The sequence below is a fragment of the Oncorhynchus tshawytscha genome, linkage group LG03, assembly GCF_018296145.1.
Source record: "Oncorhynchus tshawytscha isolate Ot180627B linkage group LG03, Otsh_v2.0, whole genome shotgun sequence".
Classification (NCBI taxonomy): Eukaryota; Metazoa; Chordata; class Actinopteri; order Salmoniformes; family Salmonidae; genus Oncorhynchus; species Oncorhynchus tshawytscha.
In genome coordinates, this window is record NC_056431.1 from 34432810 (window position 1) to 34457355 (window position 24546).

General features: G+C 41.8%; 1 protein-coding gene across 5 annotated transcripts; it reads left to right on the forward strand.

Moving 5' to 3' along the window:
* Positions 1-2146: 2146 nt before the first annotated feature.
* Positions 2147-24147, forward strand: LOC112234757 (regulator of nonsense transcripts 3A). 5 transcript variants are annotated; one of them, XM_024403072.2, is made up of 11 exons: positions 2147-2379; positions 6345-6451; positions 6856-6938; positions 9646-9744; positions 10206-10316; positions 10395-10450; positions 12209-12367; positions 14498-14631; positions 17758-18055; positions 19307-19399; positions 22485-24147. In XM_024403072.2, exons 1-11 carry the CDS (start codon positions 2239-2241, stop codon positions 22650-22652), a joined length of 1449 nt encoding a protein of 482 aa, XP_024258840.1. In that variant the 5' UTR covers positions 2147-2238; the 3' UTR covers positions 22653-24147. The 5 variants fall into 5 exon arrangements, with proteins under 5 accessions (XP_024258840.1, XP_024258820.1, XP_024258833.1 ...); XM_024403052.2 differs by having other exon boundaries at positions 2148-2379; positions 6832-6938; XM_024403065.2 differs by having other exon boundaries at positions 2148-2379; positions 6832-6938; positions 19322-19399.
* The last annotated feature ends 399 nt before the right edge of the window (positions 24148-24546 follow it).

Below are 24546 nucleotides of genomic sequence, written 5' to 3' on the forward strand. Positions count from 1 at the left end.
CTGGAATAGGTTGCTTGTATACAGTCGTGGCCAAACGTTTTGAGAATGACACAAATATTAATTTTCACAAAGACTGCTGCCTCAGTTTGTATGATGGCAATTTGCATATACTCCAGAATGATATGAAGAGTGATCAGATGAATTGCAAAGTCCCTCTTTGCCATGCAAATGAACTGAATCCTAAAAAAACAAACATTTCCACTGCATTTCAGGCCTGCCACAAAAGGACCAGCTGACATCATGTCACAGGTGTGAGTGTTGATGAGGACAAGGCTGGAGATCACTCTGTCATGCTGATTGAGTTCCAATAAAAGACTGGAAGCTTCAAAAGGAGGGTGTTGCTTAGAATCATTGTTCATCCTCTGTCAACCATGGTTACCTGCAAGGAAACACATGCCGTCATCATTGCTCTGCACAAAAAGGGCTTCACAGGTAAGGATATTGCTGCCAGTAAGATTGCACCTAAATCAACCATTTATCGGATCTTCAAGGAGAGCGGTTAAATTGTTGTGAAGAAGGCTTCAGGGCGCCCAAGAAAGTCCAGCAAGCGCCAGGACCGTCTCCTAAAGTTGATTCAGCTGCGGAATCGGGTCACCACCAGTACAGAGCTTGCTCAGGAATGGTAGCAGGCATGTGTGAGTGAGTGCATCTGCACACACAGTGAGGCGAAGACTTTGAGGATGGCCTGGTGTCAAGAAGTGCAGCAATGAAGCCACTTCTCTCCAGGAAAAACATCAGGGACAGACTGATATTCTGCAACAGGGACAGACTGCTGAGGACTGAGGTAAAGTCATTTTCTTTGATGAATCCCCTTTCCGATTGTTTGGGGCATCCGGGAAAAAAGCTTGTCTGGAGAAGACAAGGTGAGCGGGACCATCAGTCCTGTGTCATGCCAACAGTAAAGCATCCTGAGATGCGGGGGGTAGCTGTGGGGTAGCTTCTCAGCCAAGGGAGTGGACTCACTCACAATTTTGCCTAAGAACACAGCCATGAATAAAGAATGGTCCTCGAGAGAAACTTCTCCCAACCATCCAGGAACAGTTTGGTGACGAACAATGCCTTTTCCAGCATGATGGAGCACCTTGCCATAAGGCAAAAGTGATGACTGAGTGGCTCGGGGGAACAAAACATCAATATTTTGGGTCCATGGCCAGGAAACTCCCCAGACCTTAATCCCATTGAGAACTTGTGGTCAATCCTCAAGAGGCGGGTGGACAAACAAACACTTTTTTTGACAAACTCCAAGCAATGATTATGCAACAATGGGCTTCCATCAGTCAGGATGTGGCCCAGAAGTTAATTGACAGCACGCCAGGGCGGATTGCAGAGGTCTTGAAGAAGAAGGGTCAACACTGAAAATATTGACTCTTCGCATAAACTTCATGTAAATTGTCAATAAAACCCTTTGACACTGATGAAATGCTTGTAATTATACTTCAGTATTCCATTGTAACATCTGTCAAAAATATCTAAAGACACTGACGCAGCAAACTTTGTGAAAGTTAATATTTGTGTCATTCTCAAAACTTTTGGCCAACAACTGTACAGCTTTTTGATACCATTTATACTTTTGGAACTCCATAGACCCCAATGGAAAATATTTGGATATGCCACTCCTCATAAACTGTTAAAGCTACCAACACAAAAACAACTTAAAAATTGGTACTGGTACTGTTGATTGTAAAAAAAATGTTATACTACTACACCATATTTGCATGAATCCCAATGTATTTCAGGTGCCTGAGAAATGCCATTCAAACTTTAAAATGTGCAGACCAGTCTGGAGTAGTGTGCTTGTATACTGACCACAACTACTGAATGAATACAACTACTAACCACAACTACACACCTATTGACCACAACTACTGCACATCACTTCTGACCACAACCACATAACTGACCACTACTACTGAACACAACCACATAGCTTACTACCAGCCTACTAACATAATATTGTCCTAATCGCAGCTCAGACCTGTAAAGACTGTTTATAACATGTGAATACTAAATAAATCAATAAACTATTGAAGTCGCACTTATTGTATATTAACAACGCATTTTTTTATAGATATTTTCTCAAACTGATAAATGAGAAGTGCGCACGACATAAACAACACAGCAGCACAAGCTCTTGCGGCCACGTCGTTGCTGAGGCATTGAATAATCGCGGTACTTGGTTTAGAACTCTCGCGAGGGGACATAGTGACTTCCACAGGAGAGGAAGAGAGATGGAGAGAGATGAGGTCTGAAAAGGACCAAATGCCCGGAGGCAGGGAGAAAAGTGTCGTCGAGATACAATTTAGAGACATTCCGAGGGAACAGGACGCCGTCTTTGTCAACTCAAAGCAGAAAGAAGAGAAGAAGGAGGTATTTACTAAGGTAGGCAGAGCGCTGTGATGGCGTGTTTGTTATTGCAGTCGGCCGCAGATATGGACGAGGCAACATAATCGGCACCACAGGCAGCGAACGCGAGAGGTATGCTAAGATACAATTTATGCTTGATCCGAAAATGTTGTCGGTTCTCCTTATGGAGGGTGTGACGCATTTACGGAGCCTCTGAAAGGCACGCAGAGGCCGAATTGAGCTCTCTGTACTGCATCGCCATGCGCCTACCAAATTTAACGATCTGCATTAGGTGCATGCAATATATGTCAACAACAACATACATTACATGACCAAAAGTATGTTGACACCTGCTGTTGAACAGTTCTTTCCAAAATCATTCAAATTGAGTTGTTCCTCCCCCTTTGCTGCTATAACTGCCTCCACTCTTTTGGGAAGGCTTTCCACTAGATGTTGGAACTTTGCTGCGGGGACTTGCTTCCATTTAGCCACGAGCATTAGTGAGGTCGGGCACTGATGTTGGGCGATTAGGCCTGGCTCGCAGTCGGCCTACCAATTTAATCACAAAAGTGTTTGATGGGGTTGAGGTCAGGGCTCTGTGCAGGCCAGTCAAGTTCTTCCTCGCCAATCTCGACACAACATTTCTGTATGGACCTCACTTTGTGCATGGTAGCATTCTGAACCAGGAAAGGGCCTTCCACAAACTGTTGCCACAAAGTTGAAGCACAGAATCATCTAGAATGTAACTGGAAGTAAGGGGCCTTGCTCAACCATGAAATACAGCCTCAGACCATTTTTCCTCCTCCGCCAGACTTTACAGTTGGCACTAAGCGTTCGGGCAGGTAGCGTTCTCCTGGTATCTGCCAAACCCATATTCGTCTATCGGACTGCCAGATGGTGAAGCGTGGTTCATCACTCCATAGAACGCATTTCCAGGGCAGAAATTTGACAAACTGATTTACTGGAAAGGTGCCATCTGATGACAGTGCCACGTTGAAAGTCACTGAGCTCTTTAGTAAGGCCATAATCCTGCCAATGTTTGTCTATGGAGATTGCATGGCTGTGTGCTTGATTTTATACACCTGTCAACAACGGGTGTGGCCGAATTTTTTTATATTTTTTATTTCACCTTTATTTAACCAGGTAGGCTAGTTGAGAACAAGTTCTCATTTACAACTGCGACCTGGCCAAGATAAAGCATAGCAGTGTGAACAGACAACAACACAGAGTTACACATGGAGTAAACAATGAACAAGTCAATAACACAGTAGAAAAAAAAAGAAAAAGTGTCTATGTACATTGTGTGCAAAAGGCATGAGGAGGTAGGCGAATAATTACAATTTAGCAGATTAATACTGGAGTGATAAATGATCAGATGGTCATGTGCAGGTAGAGATACTGTTGTGCAAAAGAGCAGAAAAGTAAATAAATAAAAACAGTGTGGGGATGAGGAAGGTAAATTGGGTGGGCTATTTACCAATAGACTATGTACAGCTGTAGCGATCGGTTAGCTGCTCAGATAGCAGATGTTTGAAGTTGTTGAGGGAGATAAAAGTCTCCAACTTCAGCGATTTTTGCAATTCGTTCCAGTCACAGGCAGCAGAGAACTGGAAGGAAAGGCGGCCGAATGAGGTGTTGGCTTTAGGGATGATCAGTGAGATACACCTGCTGGAGCGCGTGTTGCCATCGTGACCAGTGAACTGAGATAAGGCGGAGCTTTACCTAGCATGGACTTGTAGATGACCTGGAGCCAGTGGGTCTGGCGACGAATATGTAGCGAGGGCCAGCCGACTAGAGCATACAGGTCACAGTGGTGGGTGGTATAAGGTGCTTTAGTAACAAAACGGATGGCACTGTAATAAACTGCATCCAGTTTGCTGAGTAGAGTATTGGAAGCTATTTTGTAGATGACATCGCCGAAGTGGAGGATCGGTAGGATAGTCAGTTTTACTAGGCGGCGTGAGTGAAGGAGGCTTTGTTGCGGAATAGAAAGCCGACTCTAGATTTGATTTTAGATTGGAGATGTTTGATATGAGTCTGGAAGGAGAGTTTACAGTCTAGCCAGACACCTAGGTACTTATAGATGTCCACATATTCTAGGTCGGAACCATCTGAAATAACCGATTCCACTAATTTGAAGAGGTGTCCACATACTTTTGTATATATAGTGTATCTGATGTAGTAGGCTTATGTTTGAACAAAGTAATATGTATGTTTGCTGTACTATCGTATGCATGTAACGCTACTGTAGCTTATGCTATGTTGATAAAGTTGCAAAGGTATAGGTGGTGCACTTCTGCCCCAAAGAATGCCTACATCACATTGCTCAATTCAATGAATATACAGTGGGGCAAAAAAGTATTTAGTCAGCCACCAATTGTGCAAGTTCTCCCACTTAAAAAGATGAGAGGCCTGTAATTTTCATCATAGGTACACTTCAACTATGACAGACAAAATGAGAAAAAAAAATGCAGAAATCACTGTAGGATTAAAAAAAAATATATATTTGCAAATTATGGTGGAAAATAAGTATTTGGTCACCTACAAACTAGCAAGATTTCTGGCTCTCACAGACCTGTAACTTCTTCTTTAAGAGGCTCCTCTGTCCTCCAGTCGTTACCTGTATTAATGGCACCTGTTTGAACTTGTTATCAGTAGAAAAGACACCTGTCCACAACCTCAAACAGTCACACTCCAAACTCCACTATGGCCAAGACCAAGGAGCTGTCAAAGGACACCAGAAACACAATTGTAGACCTGCACCAGGCTGGGAAGACTGAATCTGCAATAGGTAAGCAGCTTGGTTTGAAGAAATCAACTGTGGGAGCAATTATTAGGAAATGGAAGACATACAAGACCACTGATAATCTCCCTCAATCTTGGGCTCCACGCAAGATCTCACCCCGTGGGGTCAAAATAATCACAAGAACGGTGAGCAAAAATCCAAGAAGCACACGGGGGGACCTAGTGAATGACCTGCAGAGAGCTGGGACCAAAGTAACAAAGCCTACCATCAGTAACACACTACGCCGCCAGGGACTCAAATCCTGCAGTGCCAGACGTGTTCCCCGGCTTAAGCCAGTACATGTCCAGGCCCGTCTGAAGTTTGCTAGAGAGCATTTGGATGATCCAGAAGAAGATTGGGAGAATGTCATATGGTCAGATGAAACCAAAATAAAACTTTTTGGTAAACTCAACTCGTCGTGTTTGGAGGACAAAGAATGCGGAGTTGCATCCAAAGAACACCATACCTACTGTGAAGCATGGGGGTGGAAACCTCATGCTTTGGGGCTGTTTTTCTGCAAAGGGACCAGGACGACTGATCCGTGTAAAGGAAAGAATGAATGGGGCCATGTATCGTGAGATTTTGAGTGAAAACCTCCTTCCATCAGCAAGGGCATTGAAGATGAAACGTGGCTGGGTCTTTCAGCATGACAATAATCCCAAACACACTGCCCGGGCAACGAAGGAGTGGCTTCGTAAGAAGCATTTCAAGGTCCTGGAGTGGCCTAGCCAGTCTCCAGATCTCAACCCTATAGAAAATCCTTGGAGGGAGTTGAAAGTCCGTGTTGCCCAGCAACAGCCCCAAAACATCACTGCTCTAGAGGAGATCTGCATGGAGGAATGGGCCAAAATACCAGCAACAGTGTGTGAAGACGTACAGAAAACGTTTGACCTCTGTCGTTGCCAACAAAGGGTATATAACAAAGTATTGAGAAACTTTTGTTATTGACCAAATACTTATTTTCCACCATAATTTGCAAATAAATTCATTAAAAATCCTACAATGTGATTTTCTGGATTTTTTTTTCTCATTTTGTCTGTCATAGTTGAAGTGTATGTAATCAAACAACCAAGACACACAGTACAAATTCATTGATTAAGAGTAAATTCCATCCAAATATTAACGTGACCATGAATGTCTTTGGTGTCTTGCCAATTCTAGTGTAATTTCAACCCACTATTTTGTGTTTGTGCATGTATGTCCTTCTTGGTTCCAGGTAGTAATAAGGCGACTTCCACCCAACCTGTCCAAGGACCAGCTGGAAGAACAGCTCAGTCCTCTTCCATCCTTTGACTACTTTGAGTTCTTCCCTGCAGATCAAAGGTGAATATTTAGTAGGATACTCCATGTGTTGGGACAGGGTGCCTGCACAGATCATTGTTTTTCTCAGATCTGCATCGGGTGATGCCAACATCATGATATTGACATTACCCACAGATATTAAACAATTGGCTTCACCAAACCTTGGTTTGTGAAATCCATACCGCCTTTGCTGTTAATGCCAATTCAGCCTGAGAGAATGAATTCTAAATGATCTTGCCAAAACAAAGCTAAAACACTAGCACAGTAATCTAATCATTAGGTTACCACCTAAAATCAGGGTGTATCAGAGAATATGTCATCATCACTCTTTTAACGCCACATTTTAGATGGGCTGCTCTTGATGGAATGGCTTTCTAAAACAACCTGTTAATTCCATGCAGCCTCTACCCACACTTGTTCTCCAGAGCTTACATCAACTTCAAAAACCCAGAGGACATCCTGCTCTTCAGAGACCGCTTTGATGGCTATGTTTTCATTGATAACAAAGGTATATTTTTTTATGTACACTACCATTCAAAAGTTTGGGGTCACTTAGAAATGTCCTTGTTTATGAAAGAAAAGCAAAACATTTTTGCCCATTAAAATAACAACAATTTGATCAGAAATACAGTGTAGACATTATGAATGCTGTAAATTACTATTGTAGCTGAAAATCTACATAGGCTTACAGAGGCCCATTATCAGCAACCTTCACTCCTGTGTACCAATGGCACGTTGTGTTAGCTAATCCAAGTTTATAATTTTAAAAGGCTAATTGATCATTAGAAAACCCTTTTGCAATTATGTTAGCACAGCTGAAAAATGGTGTCCTGATTTAAAGAAGCAATAAAACTGTCCTTCTTTAGACTAGTTGAGTATCTGGAGCATCAGCATTTGTGGGTTCGATTACAGGCTCAAAATGTCCAGAAACAAAGACCTTTCTATTGAAACTTGTCATTCTATTCTTGTTCTGAGAAATGGTGACTCCAGGATGCTGGCCTTTTAGGCAGAGTTGCAAAGAAAAAGCCATATCTCAGATTGGCCAATAAAAAGAAAAGGTTAAGATGGGCAAAAGAACACAGACACTGGACAGAGTAACTCTGCCTAGAAGGCCAGCATCCCGGGGGACGCCTCTTTACTGTTGACGTTGAGACTGGTGTTTTGCGGGTACTATTTAATGAAGCTGCCAGTTGAGGACTTGTGAGGCGTCTGTTTCTCAAACTAGACACTCTGATGTACTTGTCCTTTTGCTCAGTTGTGCACCGGGGCCTGCCACTCTTCTTCCTATTCTGGAGATTCTCCATCGATCTTGCTTTTTAGTGCAGGACTAGGCTTAAATCTGTGTCTGGGAAACCTATCCTAAATATTTCCTATTACCAATGTCTTAGTGCTTAGTAGTTAGTGTTTACACAATGTTTTTGAGCAGATAGTCCTGTAGGTAGAAGTACAGTGCCTTTGGAAAGTATTTGGAACCCTTGACTTTTCCACATTTTGTTATGTTTACAGCCTTATTCTAAAATGTATTACATACAAATAATTCCTCAGCAATCTACGCACAATAACCCATAATGACAAAGTGAAAACAGGTTTTTAGAATGTTTTGCTAATTTATGTAAAATAAAAAACTGATACCTTATTTACATTATTCAGACCATTCGCTGTAAGACTCGAAATTGAGCTCAGGTCAATCATGTTTCCTTTCATCATCCTTTAGATGTTTCTATGACTTTATTGGACTCCACCTGTGGTAAATTCAATTGATTGGACATGATTTGAAAAAGGCACACACCTGTCTATGTAAGGTCCCACAGTTGACAGTGCATGTCAGAGACAGATCTGAGAAAGGGTACCAAAACATTTCTGCAGCATTGAAGGTTCCCAAGAACACAGTGGCCTCCAACATTCTTAAAAGGAAGAAGTTTGGAACCACCAGGACTGGCTGCCCCAAACTGAGCAATCGGGGGAGAAGGGCCTTGGTCAAGGTGAACAAGAACCCGATGACAGAGCTCTCGAGTTCATCTGTGGAGATGGGAAAACCTTCCAGAAGGACAGCCATCTCTGCAGCACTCCACAAATCAGGCCTTTATGGTAGAGTGGCCAGACAGAAGCCAAACCTCAGTAAAAGGCACATGAGTTGGAGTTTGCCAAAAAGCACCTAAAGAATCTCAGACCATGAGAAACAAGATTCTCTGGTCTGATGAAACCAAACTTGAACTCTTTGGCCTAATTGCCAAGCATTACGTCTGGAGGAAACCTGGCACCATCCCTATGGTGAAGCATGGCAGTGGCAGCATCATGCTGTGGGGATGTTTTTCAGCGGCAGGGACTGGGAGAGAAGTCAGGATCGAGGCAAAGATGAACGGAGCAGAGTACAGAGATCCTTGATGAAAACCTGCTCCAGAGCGCTCATGTCATCAGACTGGGGCGAAGGTTCACCTTCCAACAGGACAACGCCCTTAAGTACACAGCCAAGGCAAGGCAGGAGTGGCTTCGGGACAAGTCTCTGAATGTCCTTGAGTGGCCCAGCCAGAGCCCGGACTTTAACCCGATCGAACATCTCTGGAGAGACCTGAAAATAGCTGTGCAGCAACACTCCCCAGCCAACCTGACAGAGCTTGAGAGGTTCTGCAGAGAAGAATGGGAGAAACTCTCCAAATACAGGTGTGCCAAGCTTATAGTGTCATACCCAAGAAGACTCAAGGCTGTAATCACTGCCAAATGTGCTTCAATAAAGTGCTGAGTAAAGGGTCTGAATACTTATGTAAATGTGATATTTCAGATTTTTGTTTTACAAATTGGCAAACATTTCTAAACCTGGTTTTACTTTGCCATTATGGGGTTTTGTGTGTAGATTGAGAGGGGAAAAAACTATATTATCAATTTTAGAATAAGGCTGTAACTTAACAAATTGTGGAAAAAGTCAAGTGGTCTGAATACTTTCTGAAGGCACTGTAAATAGTGGGTAGAAGTATAGTGCTGCTGGATATATATAATGCAATTAAACACATCCTGAATGGTTAACGTTCAGTGTTTTCTTGTGATGCTTCTTTTTTTTGTGGTGCTTTATTGTGTGTGTGTGTGTGTGTGTGTGTGTGTAGGCTCCAATCTGTCATGAGACAGGAGGGTTTCGCAACCCCAGATGCCATGGTAATGGTTTGATCATTGTGTCAGGTGTTGTCTAATGATGATCTGTCTCCATGTCAATATTTGCTCAGGCCAGGAGTACCCAGCTGTGGTAGAGTTTGCACCCTTTCAGAAAGTATCCAAGAAGAAACTCAAAAAGAAAGATGCCAAAGCCGGAAGCATTGAAGAAGGTGGGTGCTGGACCTGTGACTTTTTTAGAAACTATTCAGACATATAGCCTGGATGCCTGATTTGTTTCTGCATTCAATGTCAAAACATGTCGGGACTGGCAAACACAGAAAGGAACCCATGCTACCCTTTACATTTATAGTATATGGGGTTTCAGCCCCCTCATTGTACTTTATGCATTTATCCAGCATCTGATAAATAACGCAAATAAAAAAAATCTGGGATGTAGTGAAGGATAAACGCACATAAATGCAGATAACAAACCATTCTATTTTCTGAATAGAGATACACACCTATTACACCAAATTAGCGTATTTAGCTTTGATAACATCACCTCCTGTCATCTAAAGCTTTAACCCTATATTATACCCCCCTTTTTCTTTACCACCACATCCTTGGTAACAATGTGACTGATGGACCTCATCCCTCTTCTTGACTCATCCTAGTCCTTCTCCCCTCGCAGACCCAGAGTACTGTCGGTTTCTGGAGAACTACTCCTGTGATGAGGAGAAGTCCATGGCCAACCCTGAAACCCTGCTGGGAGAGATAGAGGCCAAGACAAGGGAACTCATAGGTACTAGGATCAATCAGTCAACCAATGAGTCAGGCATTCAATCAATCTGACTTTGCATTATATGTGATTTAATTTCAGCCAAAAGAACAACACCTCTTCTGGAGTACATCAAGAATAAGAAACTTGAGAAGCAGGTAAGAGCAATGTAACAGTGAAAAATAATGTGTTTATAGTTGTCCATTGTGGACACTTATCCAGACATACAGTGGTTCCTCAATTAAAAGTTGCGTTATACCACGGTAAAGCCAATTTATGCTTGATCTGAAAATGTGGTCGAAGCCACCGCATGGATGGTCTGACGCAATTACGGAGTCTCCGTAGTCATAGAGAGGCCAAATTGAGCTCCGTACCACATCGCTGTGCACCTCTCAAATTTTGTTCTCTTATTCACAGCACTGTATGGGTTTTGACTGACAGCCATTATAAACTTCAGCACTGTGTGACAAGATGCCCCTATCTCTCCCGCTAATTTGGATACTTTTGTATATTTGTTGTGTAAATGAGGGAGGGATATTCAGTAAATCGAGATGCCACCAGATGTTTATTTCTATTGTTATCTATTCGGTAACATTCCATAAATCTATTCATTCAGAAGGTCAAAATCAATAGGCACACTGCGCTCGCCCCTATCCTCGCTCAGATGACTGACCGCACGCAGCCTTTAGCGGTAGCCTAAACTGTGGCACAAACTGGGGGTTTAACACCTTGCTGAGTTATTGGTGGTGTGAATGTTTCTGTCCGAGAGTCTCTCCTCTCACACTATAGAGGTTTGAAAAAATACAGCTTTGTTGTGAATTACCATGAATAAAAATAAAGAGCTATCTCATCAGCCCAAAAATCAGTTGGCGGGTGGTCCTGGAGTTGAGCGAGAGAGAAAAAAAAAGGATACTTGTGCCTTACAGCCCATTATATAAACAAAGAGTGGGTGCTTGTGAAGAGGGAGCTATTGATCACGGAGTGGGACAGTTCCCAGCACAAAACTGCAGATAACAGCTATTGTGAAACAGGGATGTTGTTGATTTCCTCTTATCGCTTCAGAGGCCACACTCGCCGTTGAGGCAGGCAAATGGCCTACTCTTCACCTGGTAATTGTGTGGTTCCAAAGGGTGAAGTGTCACCTACATCTGGATAGGCCTACAGTATATCTAACTTGGGTTTTGGGTTTTTCCTTTCAATTAAGACCTAGACAACCATGCGAGGGGAATTCTTTACTAATTAGTGACCTTAATTCATCAAATCAAAGGGAGCCTTGACTAAGTAAACAATAAATAAACCGCAACATGTTGGCTAAAGGAATTGCATTCACAAATAAATGCAAATGTTTTTCATCTTAGCCATTCTTTCTAAATGATTTTTGTATTTGTGTTGTTTACACTGTTCCAAATGGTAAAAAAGATAGTTCACCTGTTTGATACAAGTCTAAAAATAGAAATCAACTCTGCGTCAAGGGTCTATTGATATGATACTATGACAATGCATTTCAAAATAACAGAATAGCATGTTTTGAGTTTTATTTACCCCTGCTTAGTAGCCGAAACTATATGGCTGTACCATCAATTTATTAATTTAGGAGTCAACACATATATATTTTAACACTATAATGGAATATAACATTACATTTTTTGTTTGTCTTTCAAGAGGCAATTTTCAGTTTCTATCACCCATTCATCAATGCACATCATTCAGTGAGAAGAGAGACAAATTAGCACCTGGGTACCAGCGCTTTACTCCAAACCCAAATGCATAACCAGTGTTCTAGCTCCCCCTTGCAGTGATGCAAAGTACCACACTATACCACAATCTACCTCTGTGCTCTACAGCATAAACTCAAAACTTTTAATTTAGGAACCATTGTAGATTAATTCTCACTATGAGATGCCATTTTTCTGCAGAGGATAAGAGAGGAAAAGAGAGAGGAGCGTCGACGCAGGGAGATGGAGAAGAAACGCCAGAGGGAGGAAGAGAAAAGGAAGCGGAGGGAGGAGGAGAGACGCAAACGCAAGGAGGCGGATAAACTGAAGAAGCTGTCGGAGAAGGAGATCAAGATAAAGGTGGTCACTGGTTCATTTTGAGTAGTATATGCACATTCACTAAATTCAAGAGTTTAGGAAGCCCTTTGTGTGCTGGATTTTGTTAGTTTTAAGTATTAGTTAGTTAGTTAGTAAACTTGGGACCTAGAGTTAAAGCTGCAATCAGCAGTAAAAATAATAACAAATCGCCCTCCCAGCCGGTTTCGGTAAAAAACTGAGGGATGGGGCTGGAGAAATGTAATCACTCTCAAATTCATAGTTCTAAGGATGACCAAAATTTGAGTTTTAGCCATATTTTGATGCTATATACTGTTTGTGTACATTTACTTTGTTTACAAACATTGGAGTAAAACAAACATATACAGTTGAAGTCGGAAGTTTACATACACTTAGGTTGGAGTCATTGAGCCTTGTTTTTCAACCACTCCACAAATTTCTTGTTAACAAACTATAGTTTTGGCAAGTCAGTTAGGACATCCACTTTGTGCATAACACAAGTAATTTTCCCAACAATTGTTTACAGACAGATTATTTCACTTATAATTCACTGTATCACAATTCCAGTGGGTCAGAAGTTTACAGACACTAAGTTGACTGTGCCTTTAAACAGGTTGGAAAATTCCAGAAAATTATGTCATGGCTTTAGAAGCTTCTGATAGGCTAATTGACAACATTTGAGTCAATTGGAGGTGTACCTGTGGATGTATTTCAAGGCCTACTACCTTCAAACTCCGTGCCTCTTTGGTTGACATCATGGGAAAATCAAAAGAAATCAGCCAAGACCTCAGAAAAGACTGTAGACCTCCACAGGTCTGGTTCATCCTTGGGAGCAATTTCTAAATGCCTGAAGGTACCATGTTCATCTGTACAAACAATAGTACGCAAGTATAAACACCTTGGAACCACGCAGCCGTCGTACCGCTCAGGAAGGAGACTCGTTCTGTCTCCTAGAAATAAATGTACTCTGGTGCGAAAAGTGCAAATCAGTCCTAGAACAGCAGCAAAGGACCTTGTGAAGATGCTGGAGGAAACCGGTACAAAAGTATCTATATTCCCAGTAAAACAAGTCCTTAATCAACTTAACCTGAATGGCCGCTCAGCAAGGAAGAAGCCACTGCTCCAAAACCGCCATAGAAAAGGCAGACTACGATTTGCAACTGCACATGGGGACAAAGATCATACTTTTTGGAGAAATGTCCTCTGGTCTAATGAAACAAAAATGTAACTGTTTGGCCATAATGACCATCCTTATGTTTGGAAGAAAAAGGGGGAGGCTTGCAAGCCAAAGAACACCATCCCAACTGTGAAGCACGGGGGTGGCAGCAACATGTTGTGGGGGTGCTTTGCTGCAGGAGGGACTGGTGCACTTCACAAAATAGATGGCATCATGAGGGAGGATAATTATGTTAATATCTTTAAGCAACATCTCGACATCAGTCAGGAAGTTAAAGCTTGGTCGCAAATGGGTCTTCCAAATCAACAATGACCCCAAGCATACTTCCAAAGCTGTGTCAAAATGGCTTAAGGACAACCTGGTCAAGGTATTGGAGTGGCCATCACAAAGCCCTGATCTCAATCCTATAGAACAATTGTGGGCAGAACTGAAAAAGCGTGTGCGAACAAACCTGACTCAGCCACACAAGCTCTGTCAGGAGGAATGGGCCAAAAAGCTTGTGGAAGGCCCCCCTGAAACGTTTGACCCAAGTTAAACAATTTAAAGGCAATGCTACCAAATACTAATTGAGTGTATGTAAACTTCTGACCCACTGGGAATGTGATGAAAGAAATAATAGCTGCAATAAATCCTTCTCTCTACTATTATTCTGACATTTTACATTCTTAAAATAAAGTGGTGATCGTAACTGATGTAAGACAGGGAATTTCTACTAGGATTAAATGTATTTGTCTAAGGTATATGTAAACTTCTGACTTCAACTGTATTTTGGGTTCTGATTGGGTAGAAGAGTTGAATTCAGCTCATGAGGCATTTTTAATGGATTTTTCAAGAATCAAATATCATTTATAAGTCAAAAAATGTATGTAGCAACTGGCCATTTAAGGCTTAAAGAAAGATCAGATAGTCAGTTACTGTGTTTTGCTAATAAGTGTTTGTAGTTTTTGGGTAGTAAGTGTGTTTTGGGCTTGCCTCAGCTCCTAAAGAAGAGTGACTGGGACGATGACATGGACTCTGACAGGCTCAAGGACAAAGGGGACAGTGGGGATACGGAGAGGGCCAAGTGGGACAAACCCAGTGGACAAATGAAGTTCAAGGAAGCCAAGGACAAGTAAGTACATTTTTTTTAAGTGAACTATTCATGTAGATAACTGTTTTTTTTTGTGTTTTTTTCTAAGTTATAACAAACCAAAATTGGAGTTAGCTAGTGCCTTAAGCCCTTTTCTCACCAACTGCATAGCAATCTTTTCATCCGAATTCACAAAAAATACAGATTCAGATTTTGACGCACTAAACCATTCACATAAAATCTGATGCATATTTCCTTCCACTTTTCCAAACAATTCGTATAATATCACCAATGCTGCTGCGGTCATTCTCAGTACTAATATGCTGTTCATAGTAGCTGGAGAGGATGCAGTAATGAGAAAAATAATACACTACTGGAAAAACAATATGCGACTGAAAATATTAGGATAGGCTATTCATCTATAGGATGGATCATGACTCAATATGATATTATTGGCTACGTTTCATTCAGTGGCACATTTAATAAGAGAGGGAACGCAAAACTGGCACTTGTCGTCATTTCTCACACATAAAATATGCTGACCGTCATGATGCTTGCTACCTACAGTTTTCTTTCTATCTGATTAAAGAGATGAAGTCCAGACAAGCTAGGTCTATTTTATTAAACTATGTGAATGGACATAAAGAATTAACAAACTCATAGCCTACACGTACACCCACCGAAAAGGACCCATCAATCAAAGCCTCCTGCAGCGCATCTTACTCAAGACACATCACATTTCTCCATTAACTTCAAAATAATTTCTGTTGGATATCAAAAACTAGTCTACGTTATAGAGTAGTGCTCAATCAATGAAGCCTATCATTAAAATTGATTAGGAAAGTTTTATGTGGGAGATATAGAGACAGCGTTGATATAGGCTACATGAAGATGAAATTGACAACTATTAGAAAATAACACATGCATTCAACCTTTCCATAGCCTAATGATCAGCCATTTTTTTTTAAGCAGTGTGCGATTATTTTGACACTTCATTTTAACTTGAGTGCTTTATCTAAATCTGTGCAACCACTTATTGATTAGGGTAAACTCTGACGGATTTTTTCTGTCTTTTAGGGTTGCTTATCGAACAGGTGATCGCCTAGATTCACTTTAAAAAATATATATATATATATATGCTATACGGATTATTCATTAATATATTATTATGCCCCTGCACATAGACTCGGTTGGCAATCAACTTTACAGCAACCTACTGGAGTGTGCACCTAAGTTCATCTTTCAATCACCCTCGTGGGTATATGCTCCTAAAAACCAATGAGGTGATGGCATGTTGGTATATGCTCATAAAAGCCAGTGAGGAGATGGGAGAGGCAGGACTTGCGTCACAAATATAACCAATTTCTATTTTAGCGCCTGACCATGCAGATGCTCGCTGACACGGTATGGGTGCAATGATTGAATAACATGTATGTGTAAATTTATTTTGCGACGCGAGCGGTGTAGTCAGCATGTTACACAGCTCTCCGTCTTCCTTACTATTCCCTTCATGCGCAATTCATGCATCTCTGCTGGCAACTCGACTTTCTCTTCCCCCTCTCTCTAGCTCTTGAATGAGCAACCTATATTGACAATGAACAGCAATATAGTTTGAAACTTATTTCAAGCCTAGGCCTATTCGAGGAGACAAGCATAGATCGATCCTCTTGGCTACAGTTGGTAATGAACTGGCAGGGACGTTTGAATGGCGAGAGCGACGTGTAGCTAGTGTGATGTGATTAGATTGGCTATTGATACATTGATGCACTGATGTAATGTAAAAAACAGGCAGAGAAATGTATTAATTCATTCATTCACAGAACGAAACCCACAGACCTGTCAGTGTCCCAGATAACAATTTCAGCTTATAGACGGTGACAAGTTCACGCAAATGATTTGTGCGCATCAATGTGGCCGGAAGCCATGCTTTGTTATGATTCTGAACAGTCAGATAGCTAGCAAAAATGACAAGGTCGGGAATCGATGGTGGCTCATTTCAGCTAGTTTTATCTTGTTCTTGACACCATGTCTTGTTTTGAGGTGTTTTGACTGATTTCATGTTAATGCTAATATGGCAAAAAATTTGCTAGCTAGCTAACCAACAACTGTAACGATCTACTTGAGAGAGTGCTCGTTGTGCAAATGTATTTATGTTTTCAATAAACATTTGGAGATTAAATATAGTTGACATATTGTCAACAATCTCAGCCAACTGTCTGTTTTGCCCCATAGTTGTCAGCGCAGTGGTTGTTGCTAAACAACCAACCCCTCTATTTTCACATGTGAAAGCAAAAATCGATCCAGTACTGAATAAATATGACAGATTGCAGCAGGACAATATTTTTGTTTTATTGTTCTTGTTTTATTTAATGCACCAAAGAAAACAAGTGATAGACAACAATACAGATTTTTTTTAAATGAGACATGGGCCTCCCGAGTGGCGCAGTGGTGCCATTAGAGATTCAAGTCCAGGCTCTGTCGCAGCCGGCCCCAACCGGGAGGCCCGTGGGGCGGCGCACAATTGGCCCAGCGTCGGCCGGGTTAGGGAGAGTTTGGCCGGCAGGAATATCCTTGTCTCATCGCCCACTAATAACACCTGTGGCGGGCCGGGAGCAGTGCACGCTGACACGGTCGCCAGGTGTACGGTGTTTCCTCTGACACATTGGTGCGGCTGGCTTCTGGGTTGGATGGGCATTGTGTCAATCTAATTGGTAGTTGTTACAGTCCTGTCTCATCGCTGCAACTCCGTACGGACTCGAGAGCCATGCGTCCTCCGAAACACAACCCAACCAAGCCGCTTGGGTTGGGTTGGGTTGTGTTTCGGAGGACGCATGGCTCTCGAGTCCGTACGGAGTTGCAGCGATGAGACCGGACTGTAACAACTACCAATTAGATACCACAAAATTGGGGAGAGAGAAAAGGGGTGGGAAAAAAACAAAAAATACACGATGTGCTCACATTAATTTTTTCCGTCCAAATCACGGACTTGGTGAGAAAGAGCCTTTTACTTTGAGCGAAACTTCCTTTTCACAGTGGGATGCCAACTTTGTCCATGACCCACCTACAACCTTACCTTTACAAAACGAATGTTTCTATTCAGGGCCAAGGTTTTAAACTGATACCACAACCCTCCAGTGTGATAACTGTTCTTCCCTTTTCTGCCACTAGGGGTCAGATGGAGAGCGATAAGGGAGAACACGGCCGCAGGCAGAGAGACAAAGACCATAGAGGAAGAGACGAGGAGAGGAAACGACAGCGCCACCACTATGAGTTTGACAAGTTCATACGGCGCAAGGAGGAGACCAAGTGGGGCAAAGGCTACTGCCAGGACCGGGCCAAGAAAGATGGCCACCACCACGGCTCCTACTCCTACTGCCCCAGTACGGGTGACAAAGTGGGTAAGGAGGACAGGGAGGGCATTGGCGCTAGCAGGAAGGACCGCACCCGGAACAAGGTGAGCGACAAGGTGAGCAAAGAGAGGTTCTGGTGTTGGGGTAGGTTGTTCTTTTTGTGGTTAATTTTTATTGAAATAACAATGGTGATGTACAGTAGGTTACGTTTTATATTACAGTGCCTTTATTACTGTGTAATTATTCCTGTGCGTACACTGTAAAAAGTATTGTTGCAAGGTTGGATTCGTTTGGACTGTTAAGTACTTTTAAGTTAACAAAGGTTGTTTTACATTCTTGTAATATATTCTGTTTTTTTAGAATATAACCCCACCATACAGTGGTTTCTCCTTTAAAAGTTGTGAGCTTACACTGCGGGACTTAGAGGTACCCAGTGTCACAGCTTCATTGCTCCAGACCACCACAAGGGGGAGTTAGAGAAGTTGATTTAGTTATGGATCCAAAATGAATTACTATGGGAATAAATATCACTGATTTACAGAAATATTGGAACAAAGTTGTAACCACAGCGGCTATGCATTCTGTGCCCACTCGTGGTATCTCTCTTCGGTTACACATCCTTGGAATAGCAGAACAGCATAACGGTCCGGGCGGCCCTTGCTATGCCTGGTGAGCAGTTTGTCAAGTTCTGTTGTCAGAAGAGGAATCTAATGAAGGCAAACAATTTAGAATCCTCCAGTTCTGTAGCCTACTCCCAACCGTCATGTTGGGAGCCTACTCCCAGCCGTATTTTCCATCCTAACGGAAACCCTGAGGGTTTTGTTTTTCGTTTTTCTCTGAATAGAAACGCCATAACATTAATCAAATTAATTAAGCCAAATTTCTTAATCATTCCCATATTCTATGTTATTTCAAAAAAGGTTTTAAATTCTCTGGTAATGCCAATACGGAACACGATCAAATGCTTCTCAAAGATGCCCTCTGGTGGTCAAACTAACAATAACTTGCAGTAACAGAATCATTGGTTGAGAATTAAATGCAGTGCCACAGAATGCTGCGGCAGCACACAAGGTGTGCCACAGTAAGACGCGACTTTTAAAGGAGGAACCACTGAACACATTTCCAGCTGCTTGTCACGCAGCATGTATACCCAAGTCTGTGTTTCGTCAGCTGTGAAGACAGTGTTATACTGTTGCAGTGGAGACATTTTTATTTCAATACAACTTTATTGTAAACGAGATGATTTACAGCATAAGTTGATCGTATGTACTGTCATCCTACATCGTGTTGAAAACAGTGAAAATTACAGTACATATGCACCACAAATAAGAACATTACATATCTACATGTTACTCCTATTGATCCAGGCTCGTGTCTGTCAGTCTGTGTTAGCCCATCAGGACAGAGGGACGTCCCAGTCAGAGGGGCCACACCAGATAGGAGGGGCTCTGCCAAACAAGGTACAGTCAGCTATCCTTTCCACTACCAGCTAAGGTACAGCTAGGCTATCTACATGGGTGATGAGGGGGGGGGGGGCAGGGTTTGCACTTTTGGGAATAATTTATTGCACCAGGCAAGCTCCATTTAAAAGCAGATAAAGAAAGACCAAATACTTTTTAAACCCAGGTCTGATCGGTGGGGGCTGGGGGTTGGGGCTAGTACAGCATCTAACATATCAACATCTAACAATATGCTTTTGATGTAATTTGGAGAAAAAAATGATTAAACATCTTCTTCTCCAGAATCACTGGAGCAATCGGCACCAAATTCGTTATATAGCATCTATGGATACACATCTTCAATATTTCCAAGACTGTAGCTGAAACAATATGGCCGCTAGAAGCCAATGAGCTTGCATGAATATTTATTTCCTGTCCAACAGTACCACCATGCTGCCGAATTGAACCATACTTTACAGGTTATTTAGATTCCTATCCCTGAGCATTTATGACAAATTGTATCACTCTGAGGAAAACAGAACAAGACATATAAACGTCCCCATTATAGCACCACTGTGTCAATCTCAAAGTGATTGCATATTTTGAGTCTTGACAGTGTTTAGAATTTGAATGTGTATTGGTCAGTAGCGACCATGTGGTTTTAGATGCTAACCTGGAACATATTGTGTTGAGAGACCTTGATCCATAGATGCTATATATTACATTTATTCTAGATCTGTCCAGTGGTTCCAGAGTAGATGTCATTTAAGTGTTTTTCACAAAATTCTAAATGGCAGAAAATCCATTATGGTGGACCTTATGGGTTCATGAGGCAAATTTGTTCCTTGTGAGGAGAGGGACCAATGTACCGAATTATGAGCTGAGGGGCGTGACCTTTTAAAGGTTGCATTTTCAATTGCTTGTTGTAGCGCCACCATGTGGCTAATAGCATTGCATCAGCGGGTGTGGCTCATGGCCATTTACCATCATGCAACTTTACTTCCTCATAGGCCTTATTATCTCACAGGAATATATATTTTTTTCTCACCAAATTTGCAGAATTGGTATAATAATAATGACGAGAAATACAAAAATGGTTTCACCAGCTTCACTGCTTGAACCCCTAATAATCAACGGCAACAAATACAATAGGATTTCACCAGCTTAGGTGCTGAACCCCTAATAATAATAATAATAATAATAATAATAATAATAATAATAATAATAAACTCAGCAAAAAAGGAAATTTCAGGACCCTGCCTTTCAAAGATAAATCCAAATAACTTCACAGATCTTCATTGTAAAGGGTTTAAACACTGTTTCCCATGCTTGTTCAATGAACCATAAGCAATTAATGAACATGCACCTGTGGAACGGTCGTTAAGACAATAGCAGCTTACAGACGGTAGGCAATTAAGGTCACAGTTATGAAAACTTAGGACACTAAAGAGGCCTTTCTACTGACTCTGAAAAACATCAAACGAAAGATGTCCAGGCTCCCTGCTCATCTGTGTGAATGTACCTTAGGCATGCTGCAAGGAGGCATGAGGACTGCAGATGTGGCCAGGGAAATAAATTGCAATTTCCATACTGTAAGACGCCTAAGACAGTGCTACAAGGAGACCTGACGGACAGCTGATCGTCCACGCAGTGGCAGACTGTGTAACAACACCTGCACAGGATCGGTACATCCGAACATCACACCTGCAGGACAGGTACAGGATGGCAACAACAACAGCCCGAGTTACACCAGGAATGCACAATCCCTCCATCAGTGCTCAGACTGTCCGCAATAGGCTGAGAGAGGATGGACTGAGGGCTTGTAGGCCTGTTGTAAGGCAGGTCCTCACCAGACATCACGGCAACAACATTGTCTATGGGCGCAAACCCACCGTCGCTGGACCAGACAGGACTGGCAAAAAGTGTTCTTCACTGACGAGTCAAGGTTTTGTCTCACCAGTGGTGATGGTCGGATTCGCGTTTATTGTTGAAGGAATGAGCATTACACCGAGGCCTGTACTCTGGAGTCGGATCGAGGTGGAGGGTCCATCATGGTCTGGGGCGGTGTGTCACAGCATCATCGGACTGAGCTTGTTGTTATTGCAGGCAATCTCAACTCTGTGCGTTACAGGAAAGACATCCTCCTCCCTCATGTGGTACCCTTTCTGCAGGCTCATCCTGACATGACCCTCCAGCATGACAACGCTACCAGCCATACTGCTCGTTCTGTGCGTGATTTCCTTTCCCCTCCAAGACAGTAATGTCAGTGTTCTGCCATGGCCAGCGAAGAGCCCGGATCTCAATCCCATTGAGCATGTCTGGGACCTGTTTGATCAGAGAATGAGGGCTAGGGCCATTCCCCCCCCCAGAAATGTCTGGGAACTTGCAGGTGCCTTGGTGGAAGAGTGGGGTAACATCTCACAGCAAGAACTGGCAAATCTGGTGCAGTCCTTGAGGACGTGATGCACTGCAGTACTTAATGCAGTTGGTGGACACTGACTGTTACTTTTAAATGTGCACATTATTCCATTTCTGTTAGTCACATGTCTGTGAAATTGTTCAGTTTATGTATCAGTTGTTGAATCTTATGTTCATACAAATATTTACACATGTTAATTTGCTGAAAATAAACGCAGTGACAGTGAGTACGTTTCTTTTTTTGTTGAGTTTATATGGGACTTATATAGAGCTTTTCCATTACCCAAAGTCGTTTAATTAATTAATATAGACACTCCCATTCTCAATGATAAAAATGTAGATCTTGAAAGAATAGTACAGAATAGGCACAAAACTCTGACAATATCAGAATCTTACAGTAAACTTCCATTAGACAGGTTTCATTTTCTTTCTGTCCTGAACGTTATTCACTTACTGTAAATAGCCCTCTTATGGATGATTTCCCGGACAAAGATTAAGCCTAGTCCTGGATTAAAAGCGCTCTCAATGTAGAATCTCCATTGAAATAGCTTTTTTTGTCCAGAACTAGGCTCAATGTGTGGCAAGGAAAACAACTCGGATAGTTTAGCAGCCATTTTGCTTGTTGTTGTTGTTGTGAACCAGATTGTGTCGCTTTTCTCTCCCGTGTTCCTTCCTCCTCTCCATACAGGACCGACCGGCCATGCAGCTCTACCAGCCTGGCACTCGCAAATGCATGGGCCCAGCGAGCAAAGGTTACGAGCTCCCCATCGGCCAGTCGCCAGAACACGTTGCGGTAGATCACTGCTATGAGGCCATTGCCATGGGAACAGGCTCGGAAAAGAGTAGTGAAGATTAGTCCAGTCCGTGGTCCGCTCTGATAGGCCTTTCACATTCTTTATGCGTATTGGGCTGCCAGATTGTAGGCTTGTGCATTACTAAACAACACCTATGCGCAAGGCTTTGGGGTTGATGGAGCTGCACTCACAGGTCACATCATTTGAACTTTCCGACACTTCTGCATCAAAACCTTTGTGCAAATAATGTGAAAGGCTTGTAAGATTGGCCTGCCCTGACAGGAGGAGGAGGGTAACAAAAATCAATCATTCCCAAAACATAATGGGAACATTTTCATTGTGTTCCCATTTGGTTGTATACTGTGCATCACAAGAGAATGTTCTCTAAGCATGATGGGACCGAAGTTATAGGAAGTTGTTTGTTTATTGCCTGTGTGTTATTCCCATCTTGGTTCACCCTTGGGTACAATAGCACAATAATGACCTTCATTAATTATGTTTTTTTGTTTTTTTTACCCTATATGTACAGTTGTTTCATGACAGGATAGTTAATCCGTGGAGTTTACACATCTGGTACATTCACTCATTTCAGAAACCACTGCCTGATAAGTTATTTATATATATATGTTATATTTTGTATATTCCACATGAGACATTGTGTCATTGTTTTAATGAGAGTGTACCTGAGGCAGCACATTACAAGCCAGTTTCCCGGACACAGATTACTCCTAGTCCTGGAATAAAAAAGCATGGTCAACGGAGAAGTTTTCTAGTCCAGGGCTAAAATGTATCTGTGTCCTGTAAACTTCCCCTATGTGTCTGTCTGTACTAAGGAATATCTCAGCAAGTGAGATCATATTTATAAGCCTTTTTAGTGATTCCATTTGACTGGGATGTTTTTCAAAGAAAGTCTATAGATTTTATCACAACAAAAATATATGAAGTAGTGAGAATTATATTTAAGATATTCAAAATGTATTTGCAGTGTTGGATGTAGAACCTTTTAGAATATATTAAGCAAATAATTGTGTGTGCATATGTGCGTGTGTGTTTCAGTGTTTTGAGTGTGTGATAGGAGCCAGAGAGGAAAATGTTTAGGTTGTCAACAATATGCTTTGTCAATTGTTCCCTTGTATAATGTGACTTATGACAATTCTTACATCATCGTGTTTCTAGTTGTCATAGACAGCAGCTATTTGTGTTAGGAAACAAGGTGACGTGAACTGTCTTATAAAACAGTATTTCACACTTGAGCCAAGAAGAACAAAAGTATTCATCATGGATTTAGAGCCCAGAGTGTTTCCTGGTCAAGTTACACAATCAACAAAAACTTCTGCCACTTAAATGTCATGATGAAAAGGAGGCAAAATAACATTAAAGGTGCTGAGTTTGATGCTGTTAGAAGTCTACATTTTCTAAACTGTTTGCACGGTTTTCTACCAAATTGTGAACTGTTGGATTCAGTTGATTCCTGAACTGCAGTATGTTATGTTACAGATATGTGTAACATGCCTTAGATATTTTTTGCACATGACAGTAAAATCACATTCTGGTTAAGACAGTTTCCTTCTGTTTGTTTGTTTTCATGAAGAGATTTGAAAAAAAGTTAAATACAATTATCCAATAGAGGTTTTCTTGTTCCTCGATTGAATTAATAATTTTTCTGTTTGGAAAAAAAGGATGTCCACTTCTTTTATGACTAGGAGTACATGTATAATATCCACTCAGTAATATCTTAATATTTCCATTACACTTTCTATGAATACACTTTTCATGGAGTACATTGTAATGCCTCATGGGCTATGCATACTGGCATTATGCTGCTCAACATAGGTGCATAGCTGTTCTATTAATAAAGCATCACAAGCCGACAAAGACAGCACAATGTTTTAGAAAGCTAAATGATATAATCAATATTCTGACGCAATGTTTGTGCAATGAGGGTTGATTGCCATG